This window comes from Suncus etruscus, chromosome 6, assembly GCF_024139225.1.
Source record: "Suncus etruscus isolate mSunEtr1 chromosome 6, mSunEtr1.pri.cur, whole genome shotgun sequence".
Classification (NCBI taxonomy): Eukaryota; Metazoa; Chordata; class Mammalia; order Eulipotyphla; family Soricidae; genus Suncus; species Suncus etruscus.
In genome coordinates, this window is record NC_064853.1 from 7,046,321 (window position 1) to 7,064,961 (window position 18,641).

The window sequence follows — 18,641 nt, forward strand, 5'->3', positions numbered from 1 at the left end:
GAACCCAGGGTGGTTGTATGTAAGGTGAGCACCCCACTTGCTGTCCCATCTCTCTTAGACACTATTTGTTTTTGTTTTGAGGTCACACCTGGCTGTGATCAGGGACCATTTTTGGCAGTGTTTAGGAGAAATACGGGAATGCCTGGGATCGAACATGCCAGGCATGTACAAGGCCAGCACCCTCTCTGTTGTACTATTACTTCAGTGCTCAAGTTTATTATTTATTTGTTTTGTTTTATTTTGTTTTGGGGCCACATCCAATGATGCTCGGGTTACTCCTGGCTATGCTCTCAGAAATTGCTCCTGACTTGGGTGACCGTATGGGACGCCAGGGGATCGAACCAAGGTCCGTCCTAGGTTAGCGCATGTAAGCAAACGTCCTAAAGCTTGCTCCACCGCTCTGGCCCGAAGTTTATTGTTTATACATTTATTGCTTTTGTTATTGTTTTTGTTTGTTTTTGGGTCATAGCTGCCAGTGCTCAGGGATTACTCCTGACTCTGCAATTAGAAATTACTCCTGATGGTGCTCAGGAGACTATATGAGATGTCAGATGTCGAACCTGGGTCAGCCAGGTGCAAGGCAAATACCCTGCCTGCTGTGCTATTTCTCCAGACCTATTTGTCACTTTTGGTGACTCATTTAAGTAATTGCCAAATCCAGAGTCCTGATGCTCTGTCCATTTGTTTGAATATTTTTGTTTTCAGGGCTTGTTGCTCTGGGTTCTATCAGGTACCCCAAGAATGTCCTCACAGGTACCCTGAGCCTACCTGAATTTAATCCCCAGCAACCCATATAGTTCTTGAGCCCACAGGAGTGATTCCTTAGCTCAGCCAGGAGTAACCCTTTGGCACTGCCAGGTGTGGCCCAAAAGCCAAATAAAATAAGTCTTTACACTCTTCGATGGTCACACTTCGAGCTGAACTGTTTGCCTCCATTTTCCTACGGCTTCATCATAGTTTTGACCCTCAGCCTGGGTAGCTTCTGATTTCTCTGTCCATGAACTCAGCATCAGAAGGCTGCATCCCGATGGCATGGGAAGAGCAGGGAGGGTCTCCTGACCCACGCTAACTGAACAGGGGGCCTATCTCCCAGCATGGAAGTATAGCTGATTTGCCAGAAGAGCTTGTGAAGCATAGAGACATAGTGGCTCTTAAGGACCAATTTTTTTCTTTTATATATATTTTAAAAATATAAATAAATACGTTTATATATTTAGTCTTTATAAAGACTTTACTTAAGCACCATGGGTACAAAATTGTTCTCGGTTGAGTTTCAGTCATAGAATGAACACCACCTTCACCAGTGCACATTTCCTGCTACCAATGTCAATTTCCCTCCCCCACCTGTCTTCGGTCAGTAATTTTACTTCTCTGCTCCCCTCTTTCCCCCTCCCCTTTTTTGACATTGTTTGCACTATTGCTAATGAAGGGGTACCATGCATATCACTTTATCCACTTTTAGCACCCAGTTCTTGTCCAGAGTGATCAGTTGCAAATATTATTGTCATAGTAGACCCTTCTTTATCCTCACTGCATTCACTATTCTTTATGACAAGCTTCCTACCATGATCTGGTCCTCCTGGTCCTTATTTCTTTTGTCTCTGGATATTATTGCCATCCTATCTTTTATCTGTTTTATATCACATAGATGAGTAAGATTATTTTATGTCTGTCCCTCTTCCTCTGACTCATTTCACTCAGCATAATACACTCCATTAGCAAATTTCATGACTTTATTTTTCCTTCATTATTCCATTGTGTATTTGTACCACAATTTCTTTAGCCATTCATCTGTTCTCAAGTACTTGGGTTCTTTCCAGATTCTGGCTATTGTATATAGTGCTGCAACAAACATAGGAGTGCAGAGGGCTTTACTGTGTGGTGTTTTGGGGTTCCTAGGGTTGACCCCTAGGGAGCGATATTGCTGATCATATGGATCAGGGACTGATTTCTTAGAAAGGGTCTGGGTAGCCAGGTTGTAGGGGGTGAGGTCCCAAGTAGTCAGGTAAGGAGAGAGATGAGGCCTACACCCCACATGCCGCCCCCAGAACTACCAGGAGTAATTCCTGATTACTAGAAGCTTCCTCCCCACCAAAAAAAAAGTTCTACAACTGAAAGGGGTTATGAGTAAGAATGTTGACATTGGGCTGGAGAGATGATGCTGTGGGTAAGGTGCTTTCCTCACATGCAGCCAGCTTCGGTTCCATTCTCGGTACAGCATATGGTTCCCTGAGCCTTGCCAGTCATGATCCTTGATTGCAGAGCCTGGAGAAAGCCTTGAGCATCATCGAATGCAACTCCAAAACAAAAAAAAAAAAAAAAAAAAAAAGAATTAGTACCACTGGTAGGTCACTTGCCTTACATGTGACCGACCTTAGCTTAATCTCTGTCATCACATATGATCCCCTGAACACAAGAGTAATCCCTGAGGGCCAGAGCAATAGTACAGCCTATAGGGCATTTATCTTGCATGATCTCCAGTGTCCCATATGGTGCCCCCAAGCCTGCCAGGAGTGATTCCTGAATGCAGAGCCAGGAGTAACGCCTGAGCACTGCCAGGTATGGTCCAGAAGAAGAAAGGAAATCAGGCTCTTGTGGCCAGACATCCCGGAACTGGAAGTGGGGCTTACTCTGGGGGTGCCTGTGGAGTGCCTGTAGAGATCCGACACTGATCATTCAGCGAATGCCTGTGCTCTGGGAGTCGTGAGCATGTGGCTTCTGGTAGAAGTAGGTGGGCCGGTCTGGGAGACCTCTGTGATCTCCATAGTGGGGTCACATTCAGTCACATTGAACCTGCTCCCCACTTGGGGACCCTCTCCCCCATCACTGGTATTCCCCTGATGGCCGCCCTTTCTGTAGGACGAGCAATGGCAAGAGCACGGTGATCAACGCCATGCTGTGGGACAAGGTGCTGCCCTCAGGGATCGGCCACACCACCAACTGCTTCCTGCGCGTGGAGGGCACAGACGGCCATGAAGCCTTCCTGCTCACTGAGGGCTCGGAGGAGAAGAAGAGCGTCAAGGTGAGCACCCAGTGTAGACCCGCCAGTAGCCACTGCGACGGGATCCTTAGGACAGGGTGGCCCCGCAGTGCCTGGTGGGAAGCTGGGGTCTGGCCGAGGTGTGAGGGTCTGGGAAGGGCCGAGTGGGCCTAGGAAGGGCCATGCAGGTTTATGAGGGGCTGTGAGGCGTCAAGCGCAGAACGTGGGGCCCCAGAGTTGGGAGACTTCAGTTCCTAGGGTGTTGCGAGGCATGTTTTCAGTAACTTGTTTGCACTCAAGGATTATTGTGCACATTTAGTTGGGGACTTTGCTGGCAAGTGACTCTGTCAGTTCAGGGTTTGCTGGGTTTAACTTCCCTAAAGTCAGCTGTGCTCATGTTTGGGTTGGTGGCTAATTTCTGTTCATGTGGAATGAAGGCAGGACCACTCAGGGAAAGAAGCCTGAAAAGTAGCTGAAAGCAACTACTTTGTAGCGCTCCCCGTGCTGGCCAGCTTTCTCAGCCTTCATTTCCCCTCTCTGCCCTCAGACCGTAAACCAGCTGGCCCACGCCCTCCATCAGGATGAGCAGCTGCACGCAGGCAGCCTGGTCAGTGTGATGTGGCCCAACTCCAAGTGCTCATTGCTCAGGGATGATCTGGTGCTGATGGACAGGTGAGCAAGATGCGCCTTCCTGGGTAGGGGGCAGGGAGTGGGGGTGCCGATCAGGCCTGGCTGGGCCTGGCTGCTCCTCTTAAGCCTCCTGCGGGCCTGGTTTCCTGCAGGTCGGGTTGTGCTTCCCATTGGCCTCAGGGCCCCTCAAATGTCCGACATTGTCTGTCGAGGGGTGTGTGGGATACTCAAAAGTGGGAGCGTCCCTGTCCGTAGCCCAGCTGTGGGTGTTGGGGACAGTGCTCATGGGGATACGGAGATCTTGGTGTCTTCTCTCCTGAAGGGACACTTTGCCTCGGCTTTCAAATCAGGTTCTGAGCAGACCAAGGAATGCTGGAGCGTTCCTGGGCCCACAGAAATCCAAACCGCCCTTAATCATTTTTCTCTGAACTAAAAGACCCTCACTACGATTTTGTGAGGGTCACAGATGCATGTGAGAGGAAGGGAAATACGTGTATTATATGAAAGTGAACGTGTGTCAAGTATGTGTGACATGAAGACGAAAGTGTGTGAACTGAGTGTGTGTAAGATGGAGGTAAATATGTATGTGACTTGAATGTATGGTATGGAGCTGAATGTGTGTAATAAATATATGTGATATGGAGGTGAATATGTGTGAATATTTGTGTGACATGAATGTGTGTGATATGGAGGTGACAGTGATATGAATATCTCTGTGAAGGAGGTGACAGATGTCTGTATCAGCTGCTTTTCCAACTTTCTAGAGGCTATGAGGTAAGGCACCAGTGCCCCAGAGAGGCCCTTCTCTCTACCCCCGCTGTCCCTTCCTCTGGCTGGTATCCTCAGTGCTCTATGCCCAGTGCTCACTCACTCTGTCCCTTCCCCTCTAGCCCTGGCATCGATGTCACCACGGAGCTGGACAGCTGGATCGACAAGTTCTGCCTGGACGCTGACGTGTTTGTGCTGGTGGCCAATTCGGAGTCCACTCTGATGCAGACGGTGAGCCCCGTGCCCCTGCTGTGCCCTGGCCAGCCCCTGCACACACACACACACACACACACACACCATCCTGACACACACACACACCATCCACACACACACACACACCATCCACACACACACACACACACACACACACACACACACACACACACACACACACACACACACACACACACACACACACACACACACCATCCTGACCTCTGCCCTTGTGTTCCCAGGAGAAGCAATTCTTCCACAAGGTCAGCGAGCGCCTCTCCCGGCCCAACATTTTCATCCTCAACAACCGCTGGGATGCATCTGCCTCGGAGCCCGAGTACATGGAGGAGGTGGGTGCTGGCTAGTATGGGTGCTTCTGTGGGGTCCTCCATGAGGGCATATCCCCTTGGCTGGCGCGGAGAGAGTTAGTTCCTGTATTCTTTGTGTTTGCTGTGAAAGGGACTGGCAGGAGCGATAGGCAATGGTATTGGGGGATTAAAGACTGGTCTCAGAAAGACACAGGCTGGCAAGGCTGGTTTGTTCTGTGCTGTCCTGAAAGTGTCCTCCCCCATGAGGCAGCCGTGAGTTGAAGGATAAGCCACTGGCACCCAGGGACAGGGGTGGGCGGTGCCTCCATGGTGGCACTTGTGACTTTGGAGCTGCCCTTTTTTATGTGCATGTGCCAGGGATCCAGCCCAGGGCCCTGATCCTGTCCCCCTCAGATTACCCACTCATCCCTCCAGGAGGACCCGAGGCTGGTCAAAGCTGGGAGCCTGGACTTAGGTTTCTTGAACCCGTGCTCACCCCCAGGTGATTTTCTTTCTGGGGCACAAGGCCAGAGCCAAGCTCACCAGGAATCCTGGGTTCAAGCACTGCATCCATACTGGGTCTCTGCTGAGTGTCCCCAAGAGCCCCTCTCAGAAGATCTGGTGCAGGGAGACAGCACCATCTGTCTTGGTGCCCCCAGAATATTCTTGTTTGTTTTGGATTTGGAGCCACACCCAGAGTTGCTCAAGGCTTATGCTTGGCTCTGCACTCAGGAATCACTCCTGGCATGCTCAGTGATGGCGGGGATCCAACCTGGGCTGGCCTTATGCAAGGCGGCACTCTTCCAGCTACACTGTGGCTCCAACCCGTGTGTCTGGGCTCTAGAAAGTGTGTGTGCGCCCGCGCCAGACTCTCAGGGAGCTGTTCTAGCTCTTCTGTTTCCTGGCTTCAGGTGCGGCGGCAGCACATGGAGCGCTGCACTGGCTTCCTGGTGGATGAGCTGGGTGTGGTGGACCGAGGCCAGGCTGGAGACCGCATCTTCTTCGTGTCTGCCAAGGAGGTGCTCAACGCTCGGATCCAGAAGGCTCAGGGCATGCCTGAAGGAGGTGAGTGTGGGTGGGCGAGTCTGCCCTCCTGGGGTTCTACAGAGTCTCTCAGATTGAGGAGAAGGTTCAGAGGGCCAGCCCCTCTCCCCCTCCACATGGTCTGCAGAGCACTGCACACTGGGCATGGGCTCTCTCCCCTGCCCAGAAAAGAAAAATCCGTCCAAGAAGGAGCTGGTGTGTGACTCTCAGGGAAAGGCTCTTAGCTTCCAGCCAGGGCTGGCCTGAGGGTTGGCCTGTCCCCACTGCCTGGACTGTGACTAATGGGAGCTTCCCCATCACTAGGGGGCGCTCTGGCCGAGGGCTTTCAAGTGAGGATGTTGGAGTTTCAGAATTTCGAGAGGAGGTTTGAGGTGAGTCCCTGGGCCCTTCCCCTCATCCCCCAAGTCCTTGGAGAGGCGGTTCCCTCATTCAGCCCCTTGTTTTTGCTCCAGGAGTGCATATCCCAGTCCGCTGTGAAGACCAAATTTGAGCAGCATACGGTCCGAGCCAAGCAGATCGCCGAGGCCGTGCGCCTCATCATGGATTCGCTGCATGTGGCAGCCCAGGAGCAGCGGTGAGCCAGGCCTGTGTGGGACGGTCCCCCCAACATCCCATTCTCGAGCCCCTGTTGGCCACTTGGTCCCGGGCCTGGCTGAGCATGCAGCTGTTTTACATTAGAGCATTAGGGGTGTGTGAGAAATCCTACAAGCCCCTTCCACCTCCTAGGATCGTTTGAAATCTTCCTTTTGAAAATCTTTTTTTTTTTTTTTTTTGGTTTTTGGGCCACACCCGGCGGTGCTCAGGGGTTCCTCCTGGCTGTCTGCTCAGAAATAGCTCCTGGCAGGCTCGGGGGACCATATGGGACACTGGGATTCAAACCAACCACCTTTGGTCCTGGATCGGCTGCTTGCAAGGCAAACGCCGCTGTGCTATCTCTCTGAGCCCTCTTTTGAAAATCTTTAGGCTGCAGATTAAGCATGTGGCCGAGTGTTATGATATCATTAAGAAATTTTCATGAGTACTGTACCAATTCATGTGACAATAGAGCAAGATCAAAGAATTAGTTATAGACAATATACGTTATAAGGAATGGCATAAAGTATCAATCCAAACCAAGGTTATTGTCAAAGAAACTATTTTTTTGCGGGGAGGTCACACCGGCAGCGCTTGGGGGTTACTCTTGGCTCTATGCTCAGAAATCACTCGTGGCAGGCTTGGAGGACCATATGGGATGCTGGAATTCTTTTTTTTTTTTTTTTTTTTTGGTTTTTGGGCCACACCCGTTGATGCTCAGGAGTTACTCCTGGCTATGCGCTCAGAAGTTGCTCCTGGCTTGGGGGACCATATGGGACGCCAGGGGATCAAACCGTGGTCCGTCCAAGGCTAGCGCAGGCAAGGCAGGCACCTTACCTCTAGCACCACCGCCCGGCCCCGATGCTGGAATTCTAACCATCATCCTTCTGCATGCAAGGCAAACACCTTGCCTCCATGCTATCTCTCTGGCCCCATCAAAGAAACTTTTGTTTGTTTGTTTGTTTGTTTAGGCCACACCCATTTGATGCTCAGGGGTTACTCCTGGCTAAGCACTCAGAAATTGCCCCTGGCTTGGGGGACCATATGGGATGCCCCCGGGGTATCGAACCTTGGTCCTTCTTTGGCTAGCGCTTGCAAAGCAGACACCTCTATCACCACCGGCCCCAAAGAAACTTTTTTAAGTGTTGAAAAAATTACAGAATTTTTTTTTTTTTTTTGGTTTTTGGGCCACACCCGTTTGACGCTCAGGGGTTACTCCTGGCTATGTGCTCAGAAATCGCCCCTGGCTTGGGTGGACCATATGGGACGCCGGGGGATCGAACCGAGGTCCTTCCTTGGCTAGCGCTTGCAAGGCAGACACCTTACCTCCAGCGCCACCTACCCGGCCCCAAAATTACAGAATTTGTTGCATTTCTTTAAAGTACCAATCAAAGCCTCGTTTGGCATTTTGGTTTTATAATTTATAGTATTGGCTGTTACAGAAAGCAATTTACACGTGTTTTAACCAGTTGTTTGGTAATAACTGCTACATCATATGATCATAACTATAGGTTTTGTTGCATCAAAGCCGAAATCCAGTGTGTTTATGTGATTAAGGGTCCAGGCACAATTTTACATGCTTCTCAATGAAACAGTTGTGAAATGCTATTGTCTGCCAGCCACGTTCAATTTCTTTCATCATCCTTTGAAGGGAAATATTTCAGTTTCATCAATACCAGTGAATTGGGCTGATTTGCGGGTTTTATTCAGTATTAAAAGTCAGTCTTGGGGCCGGAGAGATAGCATGGAGGTAAGGCGTTTACCTTTCATGCAGAAGGTCATTAGTTCGAATCCCGGCGTCCCATATGGTCCCCCGTGCCTGCCAGGAGCGATTTCTGAGCACGGAGCCAGGAAAAACCCCTGAGCACTGCCGGGTGTGACCCAAAAACCACAAAAAAAAAAAAAAAAAAAAAAAAAAAGTCTTGGGGCCGGAGAGATAGCATGGAGGTAAGGCGTTTACCTTTCATGCAGAAGGCATCAGTTTGAATCCCGGCGTCCCATATGGTCCCCCGTGCCTGCCAGGAGCAATTTCTGAGCACGGAGCCAGGAAAAACCCCTGAGCACTGCTGGGTGTGACCCAAAACACACACACACACACACACACACACACACACACACACACACACACACACACACACACACACACACACACACACACGCAATTTCTGAGCACGGAGCCAGGAAAAACCCCTGAGCACTGCTGGGTGTGACCCAAAACACACACACACACACACACACACACACACACACACACAAGTCAGTCTTGGGGGCTGCAGTGATAGCACAGCAGTAGGATGTTTGTCTTACATGCAACCGACCAGGACAGATGGTGGTTCAAATCCCGGCATCCCATATGGTCCCCTGAGCCTTTCAGGAGCAATATTTGAGTGCAGAGCCAGGAGTAACCCCTGAGCACCACCGAATGTTACCCCAAAACAAAACAAAACAAAAAGTCTTTTCCAAGCCACTTTATATAACTATGGAGATAATAACTGCCCCATAAAATTTATTATGCTTTTTGTTCCTAAGCAAGGGTGAGCACTCTGAATATCATGTGCAAAGCTCCAGATGATGCTTAGAACAGAACATACAGTCTAAATTGTTTCCTTCCATATCCAGATAATATAAAGCTGGCTTTATAGTCCTGTCTTTACAGGATGAAAACAATCCCTTACCTTCCTACTTTACAGTAAGTTTCTAGAAAGGGAGCACAAGTAGATAATGTTACTCTTCTGGTAACATATCATAGTACACTGGCCAGTGTGTTTTTGTTGTTTAAGCATAATCCTGAGAATCACAGGAACTCACTTGCTGATATTCATTGCAGCCTCTCTCTGTTGGGTCTTGGGGCCCTCCATGACCTCGTGGCCCACTCTGGTTTTGTTTTTTCAGTGTTTCATTTGGTTTTTTTCTTACTTAGTTTTTGGGTTTAGGCCCACTCCCAGCAACGCTTAGGAGTAACTCCCGGCCCTGTGTTCAGAAATTATTATGCCTGGTCATTCTCGGAATGCTGCCTATATCACCGCCAGGTCAGCATGTGCAAGGCAAAAGTGCTATACCTGCTGTACTGTCGCTCCAGTCTCCTAGTTTTTAGTATTTGCTCACACCTGGTGGTGCTCAGGGCTTACTCCTAGCTCTGTGCTCAGGAATCACGCCTAGTGGATTTGGGGAGCCTGTGGGTGGGTACCAGGGATCAAATCCAGTTGGCCACAGTAAGACAGCACTCTCCCCACTGTACTGTCACTCTGGCCTCAGTGATGATCAGGATCAGGGTTTACTCCTGGCTATGCGCTCTGAAATTGCTCCTGGCTTGGGGGACCATATGGGACGCTGGGGGATAGAACCGTGGTCCGTCCTAGGCTAGCATGCGCAAGGCAGACGCCTTATGCCCTATACCATTAATGGTTCCATCCCCTGGCCTGTTTTTTTTTTTTTTTTTTTTAATTATGGGGCCACTCAGAAGTGCTGGCATTACTATTGGCAGTGCTTAAGGACCCTGTGACACAGCGCTTGGAACCTGCGCTCCTCCCTGGTCTTGGACATGACCAAACCTCTGTGCTGTGGGTGGCCATGTTGGCGTCCTGGAGCAACGTAGAATCTCACGAGATCCAGGGTTGGGCCAATCTACTGTGGGGCAGGGGCACTGATAGCTTCACCAGAGATGGCATAGCGGCTTCCTGTGGCATCTGTGACCATTCATAGTCCCACTGTGTCACACGTATGGGAGTTGGTACCCTAGAGTTGGTGATTTTAATCAGGCTCTGGTCCTGAGATAGTTAATCACTACTGTGTGTATTTGGTGCTGCAACTGAACCCTGGGCCTGGCCACTGTCTTGTCATGAGTGAGTCTTTGATAAGGAGGGAATGGTGGGACTGGGCAGGACTTGTTCCGAGTTCCCTATAGAAGGTACATGGTCAGATCATGTGTGTGACTGCCACACCCCACCTAGCACCAAAAGTCCCGCCAGCCACTCAGCTGTCCCTCCTCTGTCCCCTTGGTTCTTGCAGTGTTTACTGCCTGGAGATGCGCGAGGACCGGCAGGAGCGGCTTCGCTTCATCGACAAACAGCTGGAGCTCCTGGCACAAGACTACAAACTGCGGATCAAGCAGCTCACTGAGGAGGTGGAGAGGCAGGTGAGGGCAGAGCAGATGAGGGGCAGAGAGGAGGTGAGGGGTAGAAGGTACCCCACCAGGCGGAGTGCCAGCTGAGCCCCTGGAAACGATGCCCCCATCTGAGGGGCTTCTCTGCCCCAGCAGGTGGTTCTAGCCTGGTTTAGGGACAGAGCTGGCCTGGTGCCCTTCAGGCTCCCCCCTCCAACGGCTCTGGTCCCCCCAGTCTCGCCATTTCCATTGAGGGAACAGTCCCCTCTGCTCTGGGCTGGCCCCAAGTTTGTCCAGTTCCACACCTGCTGCTCCCGTGCAGGTGTCCACAGCCATGGCCGAGGAGATCCGGCGGCTCTCCGTGCTGGTGGATGACTACCAGATGGACTTCCACCCCTCCCCAGTGGTCCTCAAGGTCTACAAGAACGTGAGTCTGCACCCCTACCTCCGGGCCGGGTTGGAGGGGACCACCCTGTGTTCCAGAAGGAGCCCCAGTGGGCATCTCTCTGCTGCAGGAGCTGCACCGACACATCGAGGAAGGGCTGGGCCGGAACATGTCTGAGCGCTGCTCGACGGCCATCGCTGGTTCACTGCAGGCCATGCAGCAGGACATGGTCGGTCAGTATGCCGGGGCTGGGTGGGCCCCAGCTCCCTTTGTCCCAGATAGCATCAGATACAGGTTTGGGAGGATAGATTCCAGCTAAATGACCTTTCCTCACACATCACCTTGTTCCTCAGACTTTAAGCCCGTGTGAGCTCAGTCCACACAGGCACCGGGACTCAGTGCTGGGGCACTTGGTGACATGCTGGGTCCCCACATTCCAACCCTGACCCCCAGCTCTGACACACATGTACACACTCACGCATGTTCCATCCCTGACTTCCCAGGTATAACCTCCAACGTTCTCCCTCTCTGTCTTCTCCATCTCCTTTTCTCTTTCTGTCTTTCTCTCTTTCTCTCCTTTTGCCTCTCCCTCTCTCCTCTCCTTTCCTCTCTCCCACCTTCCTCTCTCTGTCTCTTCTTTCTCTCCCTCTTTCTGTCTTCCCACAGATGGCCTGAAGCCCTTGCTGCCGGCGACCGTGCGCAGTCAGATGGACGTGCTGGTCCCTCGGCAATGCTTCTCCCTCAGTTACGACCTCAACTGTGACAAGCTGTGCGCCGACTTCCAGGAGGACATCGAGTTCCACTTCTCTCTGGGCTGGACCATGCTGGTCAACAGGTTTCTGGGCCCCAAGAACAGCCGCCGAGCCTTGATGGGCTATAATGACCAGGTACGCTGGAGCTGCGACACCTCCTCTTGTTTCTCGCATGTCACGTGTGTGCGGCTGTGGCATAGCTAACTTTAGAGGGGCAAATGCAGGCCCCAACTTTGAGCCTTAGTCCTGCACGATCCCTCAGCACCATTGGGCTCATTTCCCTGGGGCCACCTCTGACTGGGCATCCCCGGGTTCTAAACACAGTTGGGAAGATTCCCCAAAAACACAGGGAGGTATGTCACTCCAGTGCCAAGGCATGTCTTCTGCTACACTAGTACCATATAGTGCATGGTCCCCCCAAGCATTGCCAGGTGCCACATCCCAGGACTGTGCCAGTAGTAGCCCCTGAGCATCACTGGGTACAGACCCCCAAACAAACACATGTGGGTGACTTATGAGCTGCCAATTCACATCTCACCATTTATAATCAAGGTTTAGGGCTAGAGTAAGTTCGACAGGGAAGGCACTTCCTTGAAGGCAGCTGACTTGGGTTCAGTCTCCTGAGCATGCCAGGAGTGATCCCAAAGGCAGAGCCAGCAGGAATGATCTCTAAGTCCAGAGTCAGGAGTCAGCCCTGAGCACCGCTAGGTGTGATCCTCAAACAAACAAAAAAATAACAAAGCTAAGGCTGCTATCGAGAGTGTTGGGATTAGGAGGGGACATTGGGAGAATGAAGGGATCTTGGCACTGCTGGAAGGCGTGTCTGTGAGCACTGCTGGTACCTTTGAGAACTACACATATAAATAGACTGTTAAAAGAAACCAAGGACTGTGATGGGGTTTGAGATGCCTTGATGGTAGGTGAGGATGCCTCAAAACCATAAACATTAAGGGCTGGAGTGATAGCACATTAGGGAGGACATTTGCCTTGCACGTGGCCAACCTGGGTTCAACCCTTGGCATTTCAGAAGGTTCCCCAAGCTTGCCAGGAGTGATTTCTGAGCGCAGAGCCAGGAATAACCCAAGTGCCGCAGAGTGTGGTCTAAAAACCAAAACCAAACCAATGAAAAAACCCAATAATCCTTGTTGTTACATGTTATCTAACCTACAGTAAAAATTTTAAACTGCGGGGGCTAGAGAGATAGCAGCATGGAGATAAGGTGTTTGCCTTGCATGCAGAAGGACAGTGGATCGAATCCCGGCATCTCATATGGTCCCCCGTGCCTGCCAGGGGTGATTTCTGAGCATAGAGCCAGGAGTAACCCCTGAGCGCTGCTGGGTGTGACCTCAAGATAAAAACAAAAAAAATTTTTTTAAACTTCAACTGAAAAATTAAGGCTGTATAGATAGGGACCAGAGCTATAGCACAGCAGTAGGGCATTTGCCTTTGAGGCGACCAATCCAGGATGGACCCCGGTTTGATTCCTAGCATACCATATGGTCCCCCAAGTCTGCCAGGAGAGATTTTTTTTAGGGGGGTTGGTCCACACCCAGTGATGCTCAGGGCTTACTCCTGGCTGTGCACTTAGAAATCGCTCCTGGCTTAGGGACCATATGGGATGCCGGGGATTGAACCGAGATCTGTTGTGGGTCAGCTGCTTGAAAGGCAAACACCCTTCTGCTGCGCTATTGCGCCAGCCCTGCCAGGAGCTATTTCTGAGTGCAGAGCCAAGAGTAACCCCTGAGCGCTGCCAGGAGTAACCCAAAAAACAAAAACAAGACTGTATAGTTAGGCCTTACACAGGCCAATTTCGGTTTAATCATCAACACCCTATATGACTCCCCTGCTGAGTACCTCCAGGAGTGATTCCTGAGTATAATGCCAGGAGGAACACCTGAGCATCGTGAGGTATGGCCTAAAAACTAAAACAAGAAGAAAATACAGGTTGTCGAACACCTGCCTGTGTGCAACCTGACCTGGTCCTGTTCTGTTCTAGCACATTCCCACATTCTCACTCAGGGACAGCTCAACAGCCTGGTATTTCCTCCTGCACCCACTTCAGCTGGCAGGAGGGTCCAGTTTTTAGAAGTTCTTGGGATGCCTCACCCCTTTGGGCTGCACTGGCCCTTCTCACCTGCTATTGTCCCTACAGGTGCAGCGACCCTTGCCCCTGACGCCCGCCAATCCCAGCATGCCCCCACTGCCTCAGGGCTCGCTCACCCAGGAAGAACTCATGGTGTCCATGGTCACCGGCCTGGCCTCCCTCACGTCCAGGACCTCCATGGGCATCCTTGTGGTCGGAGGAGTGGTCAGTGGCGGGCTCGGGAGCAGCCAGGCCGGGCCTGGGAGGGGGCGGACTGAGAAGGAACAGACAAGCTTGGGAAGGTTCAAGCCTGGGAGTGAGTGGGCCCTGGAGGGGACAGGCACAGGAGTGGGTAGGCCCAGGAGCTGCTACGCTGGGAATGGATGGGCCCGGGAGGGAATAAGCCCGGAGGCTGAGCCCTGTGCCTCCCCAGGTGTGGAAGGCCGTGGGCTGGCGGCTCATCGCTCTGTCCTTCGGGCTCTACGGCCTCCTGTACGTGTACGAGCGCCTGACCTGGACAACCAAGGCCAAGGAACGGGCTTTCAAGCGCCAGTTCGTGGACTACGCTAGCGAGAAGCTGCAGCTCATCATCAGCTACACGGGCTCCAACTGCAGCCACCAAGTGCAGCAGTGAGTGTCTGGTCCAGAGCCGTGGCACCTCAGACCCTTGGACCTGCCTTAAGCAGGCACAGCTGGCTCCACACCAGGACTAGGATGTACATCTGTCCCAGGGACACTGGTATCCTAAGCTGTGACCATGCCAGTCTCTGGGCCTCTACAGAGGAAGATCTGAAAGGCCATGTTGTTATTAACATACTATTTTTGGAAGCTAGAGCAATAGTATAGCAGGTCAGTTGCTTGCCTTGCACACAGCTGAGCCCTGTTCTATCCCCAGCACCACTAAGGATCCCTGAACCTGTCAGGGGTGATCCTTGAGCACAGAGCCCAAAGTAAGCCCTGAGCACCTCTGGGTATGACCCCCCAATCCAAAATATAATAACAAATTTTAATTTTCGGACCATAATTGGCTGGCCTTGCTTGGGGTCACTCCTGGGGTACTCATCCCTGTGGAACTGGGGCTTGAATTTTTGGCCTCTTGATGCAAAGCCTGTATTTTCAAGGTCACCTTGTGGCCACCTCTTAGGCCATTGGGAGCAGGTCTGCCTGGTAGAATTTTGTCCCTGGCTTTCCTTTGGTATCCCGTTGAGCAGCAGAGCCTGCAGCTGGTCTCTACATCTGATAGTGCTCTGCTTTTTGCTCTCTGCACAGTGTTCTCAACTTTGCTGGACTTGGCCAAACCAGAATCAGCAAAGCACTGAGCTCCCTGCAGGAGACACAAGGACCAACTGAATCCTTTCTCTGATGGGTGGACTGATACAGACTCTATTCATCCTGACATTCCCCCCACTCCACCACCCCCAGGGAACTCTCTGGAACCTTCGCTCATCTCTGCCAGCAAGTTGACATTACCCGGGAGAACTTGGAGCAGGAGATCGCTGCTATGAACAAGAAGATTGAGGTTCTTAACTCACTTCAGAGCAAGGCCAAGCTGCTCAGGTGAGCCCAGCCTAGTGGCCCTGGGGACTGGGCTCCAGAGACACGGGTCACTGCTGCCAGGGTCTCTGGCTGGGGGTTGCAGTTGGAGTCTGAGAGCAGAAACCACCCTGACTGGTCCTCAGCAGCCTCCACTTCCTGGAAAGGTCATAGCACCTATCTAGGGTCCACAGCAATCTATCAGGGGGAGTTGAGGTATTTCTTTTTGTTTGTTTGTTTTTGTGTTTTGTTTTTGTTTTTTGGCCACACCCAGTGGCTCTCCTGGGTTACCTCCAGCTCTGCATTCAGGAATCATTCCTGGTAGGCTCTGAGGAAGGACCATATGGGATGCCGGGTTTTGAACCTGGGTCGGCTGCATGCAAGGCAAATGCCCTCCCCACTCCAACCTAAAGAGTCAAGGTGTTTCCGACCACACATCTATTGTTGTGTGTGCTGGGACTAAACTCTTTGGCCCCTTCTCAAGCCTGGCTGGACCCGACCATGTTCTGCCACTGCAGGGCTTGAGGCCGAGAGTGCGGAGCTAACCTGCAGCCACATCTGTGGCGTCTCTGGGACCTCAGCACCTGTGCTTGCGGGCTGGGGAGTGGCACCCTCCCTCCCTCCCTCCTCCCCCCCAGAATGTGCACCTTGGCTCTAGCTTATGAGACAGCTGCTGTCACATGCTGGAGCCCCAATAGCTATGCTCTGGCCATGATGGCACCACTGCAGCCCTGGGCGGACCAGGGGTGCTGAGGCCCACCTGTACCTCCCAGAGATGATCCCTCTGAGGACAGCCAGGCTCGGGCCCTGGGGAATCTTGGGGTATAGGTGGGAGAGAGGGGTCTGCTGCTTGCTGGCCACAGGGCTGAGCCTGAAGAGGACTGTGAACCAGCACCCCACTTTCTTTAGAATTTCTGTGGGCTGCTATGTGGTTTGAGATGATGTCATTTTGTTGGAGAAACCACACTGTCCTCTCCACCCCAACTGATTGCACAACCAGAGGGAGTGCCTGGCCCTCTCTAGGTACCACTTCCTGTCTGTACGAGAGTGGGGTGCAGAGCCAGCAGGAGCCTTGGAGCTGGCTTGGCCACCCTTATCCCTGACCACGGCCCTTCCTTTGCAGGAACAAAGCGGGCTGGCTGGACAGCGAACTCAGCATGTTCACACACCAGTACCTGCAGCCAAGCAGATAGTGGCCACGGGGCCCCCCACCCCCACCTCCCCCTCTCCTCACCCCTAGATGTCAGCCCTCCTTCTTCGCCTGTGCCATGGGAAGACCTACCTGATCATTCCCTCAGAGGCCACCATGTAAACGATGATGTGGATGGTGTGGACCCTGGAGAACTCTTGCTTTGTTGGGGGCCCCCAATGGAGGAGCATGTGATGCTTGAAAAGGCCCTGGGACTTTGCCACATCACAGGATGCCGCTGGGTGCCCCTCGTGTCAGCAGACACCCCATCCGTCTCTGCCCCTTCAGACAGACACGTATATACACACATATCCAACACATTCACACACATGCATATGCTCATCACATACACACAGTCGTTCTCCTGCAGTGACACAGTCAGGCACACTATTGTCACCTGAGTGGGCTGAGCTGCTTCCCGCCGGCAGCAAACCTGGCCCAGGGCCTGTGACCTTGTGTCACTTTGTCCTTTAGCTTTGCTCTTTGTCCTTGTGGTGGGGCTCAGTCCGCCATGGTTTGGGGGGGTGCAGGAGCCGCTGTCTTCGAGGCAGCAGCTGGAAGAGGAGAGGCGTTGAGGGCTGTGGGGTGTGGAGGGGCTCAGGCAGGCACTGTCACGGCGGGAAGGGCGGCCTGGCCTTGCCCGCTGAGTGTTCGGTGATGGTCTGTGGTCTGAGTAGAGAGAGGATGTGATGGGAGGGAGGGTGGTGGAAGGTCAGTCGGAGCCTCGCTACTCCATGTGAGGCCCGTGGGGTGAGAGTCCCCCCACTCGCTTGTGGCACTTCAGTTCTCCCCATGCTCTACACCCCATTCCTGGCCATTGGCAGTTGCACTTAGTGACCATAAGGCCATTGACACCCAGTTCTCTGGCTCCCTGTGCCTGGGAGCCACCTTATTGGTCCAATGACCTGTTTCCTGTTATCCACTTAAGAGGTTTTGCCACCAGCACAAGTGGGGCTGGGTCCCGGTCCCTTTCTCTAAGGTGTGGGGCAAGGGTCTCTCCTCGGGGTGGCAGAGCCTTGGCCGTGCAGACCCAAGGACGTCCAAAACAGGTAACATGATAAATGGGCCTCGTCCTAGAGGCCCTAGATAAATGGGCCTCGTCCTAGGCTCTGGCTGCGGTTGCACAATGACACCCCAGGACCCCGCTGTCTCCCACGCCAAAGACAAAGTAGGCGCTCAACGTGCCAGAAGAAACTGGTGTTCCACAACTCCAAGAACTGCTGTTTTTTGTTTGGGGGGAGGGGGGGTGTCTTTAATTTGAATGACCATTCATGAATATTTTTAAGGTAGCCCTGGCATGAAATATGATTTTGAGCTTCTTATGTTCGATGAAATTTATACCACTGAGGGAGAGACGGAAGAAGCGTGGCAGAAAAGCACTTTAATTTCATGCTGCTACGACCTCAAGCTCTTTTCGATGTTTGTTTGCTGGAGCGGGAGATGGCGTGGGGCCCGGTGAGGTTTTTTTTTTTCTCCGCTGTATTTAAGGTGATTATTTTTGCCTGAATTTCCCCCCCTGTATCAGTGCTGATAATATCGGAGACTCAAATAAACCCTGGTTGGAAACCCAGGCTGGACTCTGCCTCAGCTTACTCTCCCTGTCAGACTTGAGCCCTCTGGTGGAGACTGAAGGAGGTTTGAAACTCCAGGACTGTGCTCAGGGCACATTCCCCATGTCATGGGCCGAGACTGCCCTTTCCCCAGGGAAGGAATCTGGTTCTCATGAGAACAGAAGCATCATTCATTTTTCAGGGCCAGGAAATCTAGAGTGATTTCTTAACAGATTTCCCTGAATCGCAAAACCATTCATTTTTACGTCAGAAGGAATGACTCAGACCAGTCCAGCGTCATTGACTTTCTGAGTAGTAGCTCGTGATCTTTTATCTTGTTCGAGGGCCTTGGCTGTGTTTGTGGTCAGGGATAGTCCGTTGGTCTAGGCCCGCACCACGTCTGGCTCTGTTTCTCGGACTCTACCCTAGTGCAGCTGTTGGCAACATCATCTTTCCCAATTCAATTTCCCAATGGCAGATGGGCACCATCCTGGTCTCCAGCCTCACTGCCTAATCTGGGACTGGCTCTGG

At 52.1% G+C, this 18,641-nt stretch overlaps 1 protein-coding gene across 3 annotated transcripts in view; it reads left to right on the top strand.

Moving 5' to 3' along the window:
* The window catches only part of MFN2 (mitofusin 2), a 31,045-nt gene extending 12,915 nt beyond the window's left edge, over window positions 1–18,130 (top strand). For 2 of the 3 annotated variants that reach the window (XM_049775310.1, XM_049775311.1), the window contains exons 5-20: window positions 2,860–3,022; window positions 3,528–3,652; window positions 4,501–4,609; window positions 4,834–4,941; window positions 5,811–5,964; window positions 6,247–6,314; window positions 6,396–6,517; window positions 10,525–10,651; window positions 10,941–11,045; window positions 11,134–11,236; window positions 11,670–11,890; window positions 13,908–14,063; window positions 14,272–14,468; window positions 15,261–15,395; window positions 16,495–17,609; window positions 17,640–18,130. In XM_049775310.1, coding sequence (XP_049631267.1) covers window positions 2,860–3,022; window positions 3,528–3,652; window positions 4,501–4,609; window positions 4,834–4,941; window positions 5,811–5,964; window positions 6,247–6,314; window positions 6,396–6,517; window positions 10,525–10,651; window positions 10,941–11,045; window positions 11,134–11,236; window positions 11,670–11,890; window positions 13,908–14,063; window positions 14,272–14,468; window positions 15,261–15,395; window positions 16,495–16,564 — 1,963 coding nt within the window. In that variant the 3' untranslated portion in view covers window positions 16,565–17,609; window positions 17,640–18,130. The remainder of the gene's footprint in view (window positions 1–2,859; window positions 3,023–3,527; window positions 3,653–4,500; window positions 4,610–4,833; window positions 4,942–5,810; window positions 5,965–6,246; window positions 6,315–6,395; window positions 6,518–10,524; window positions 10,652–10,940; window positions 11,046–11,133; window positions 11,237–11,669; window positions 11,891–13,907; window positions 14,064–14,271; window positions 14,469–15,260; window positions 15,396–16,494; window positions 17,610–17,639) is intronic. The other variant, XM_049775312.1, reaches the window with a different exon arrangement.
* The last annotated feature ends 511 nt before the right edge of the window (window positions 18,131–18,641 follow it).